This window comes from Helobdella robusta (genome assembly GCF_000326865.2).
Source record: "Helobdella robusta unplaced genomic scaffold HELROscaffold_63, whole genome shotgun sequence".
Taxonomy (NCBI): Eukaryota; Metazoa; Annelida; class Clitellata; order Rhynchobdellida; family Glossiphoniidae; genus Helobdella; species Helobdella robusta.
Genome location: NW_008705353.1, coordinates 606,453 through 606,866, shown reverse-complemented (window position 1 = coordinate 606,866; position 414 = coordinate 606,453). Strand labels below are relative to the sequence as shown.

The 414-nt window shown below is 34.3% G+C and overlaps 1 protein-coding gene across 1 annotated transcript in view; it reads left to right on the top strand.

Moving 5' to 3' along the window:
- The window catches only part of HELRODRAFT_88226 (hypothetical protein), a gene marked incomplete at both ends in the record, with an annotated part of 2,725 nt that extends 2,612 nt beyond the window's left edge, over nucleotides 1-113 (top strand). The window contains one exon of the mRNA XM_009029866.1: nucleotides 1-113. This exon is cut by the window's left edge and continues 185 nt beyond it. Within this exon, the coding sequence (XP_009028114.1) occupies nucleotides 1-113 (113 nt within the window).
- Between the last annotated feature and the right edge of the window lie 301 nt (nucleotides 114-414).

Genomic DNA, 414 nt, shown 5'->3' with positions numbered 1-414 from the left:
ACTTCAAAATCACACGGCCCTTTGGATATTTTTTTATGTCGGTAGGTAGGGCGTTTTGGTGGGGGTTTGGTGAGGAGGGGGTGAGTTTAGAGGCTTGCTTGCTCGTAATTTGATTGGTTGGTTGGTTGATTGGTTGGCTGGTCGTGTTTTATTGGTTTGTTTTCAAAACTTCATGTAAACTTAGTTTGTTATTTTCTATTTAATTTATTGAAAATTATTCAGTTACTTAAAGTTTCTGTTAAATTTTTATTTAAACTTAATCAACATTTTGGTTCCTTGAGCTTAACTTCAAATCAATCAATCAACTCAAAAGCCTTTTTGCAATGATCTCAAACCGACCGCGGACCATTCAAAATTCACTCACCTCTCACAACTCAGTAACTTAAACCAAAAATCAAAAAAATCTAAACAAAT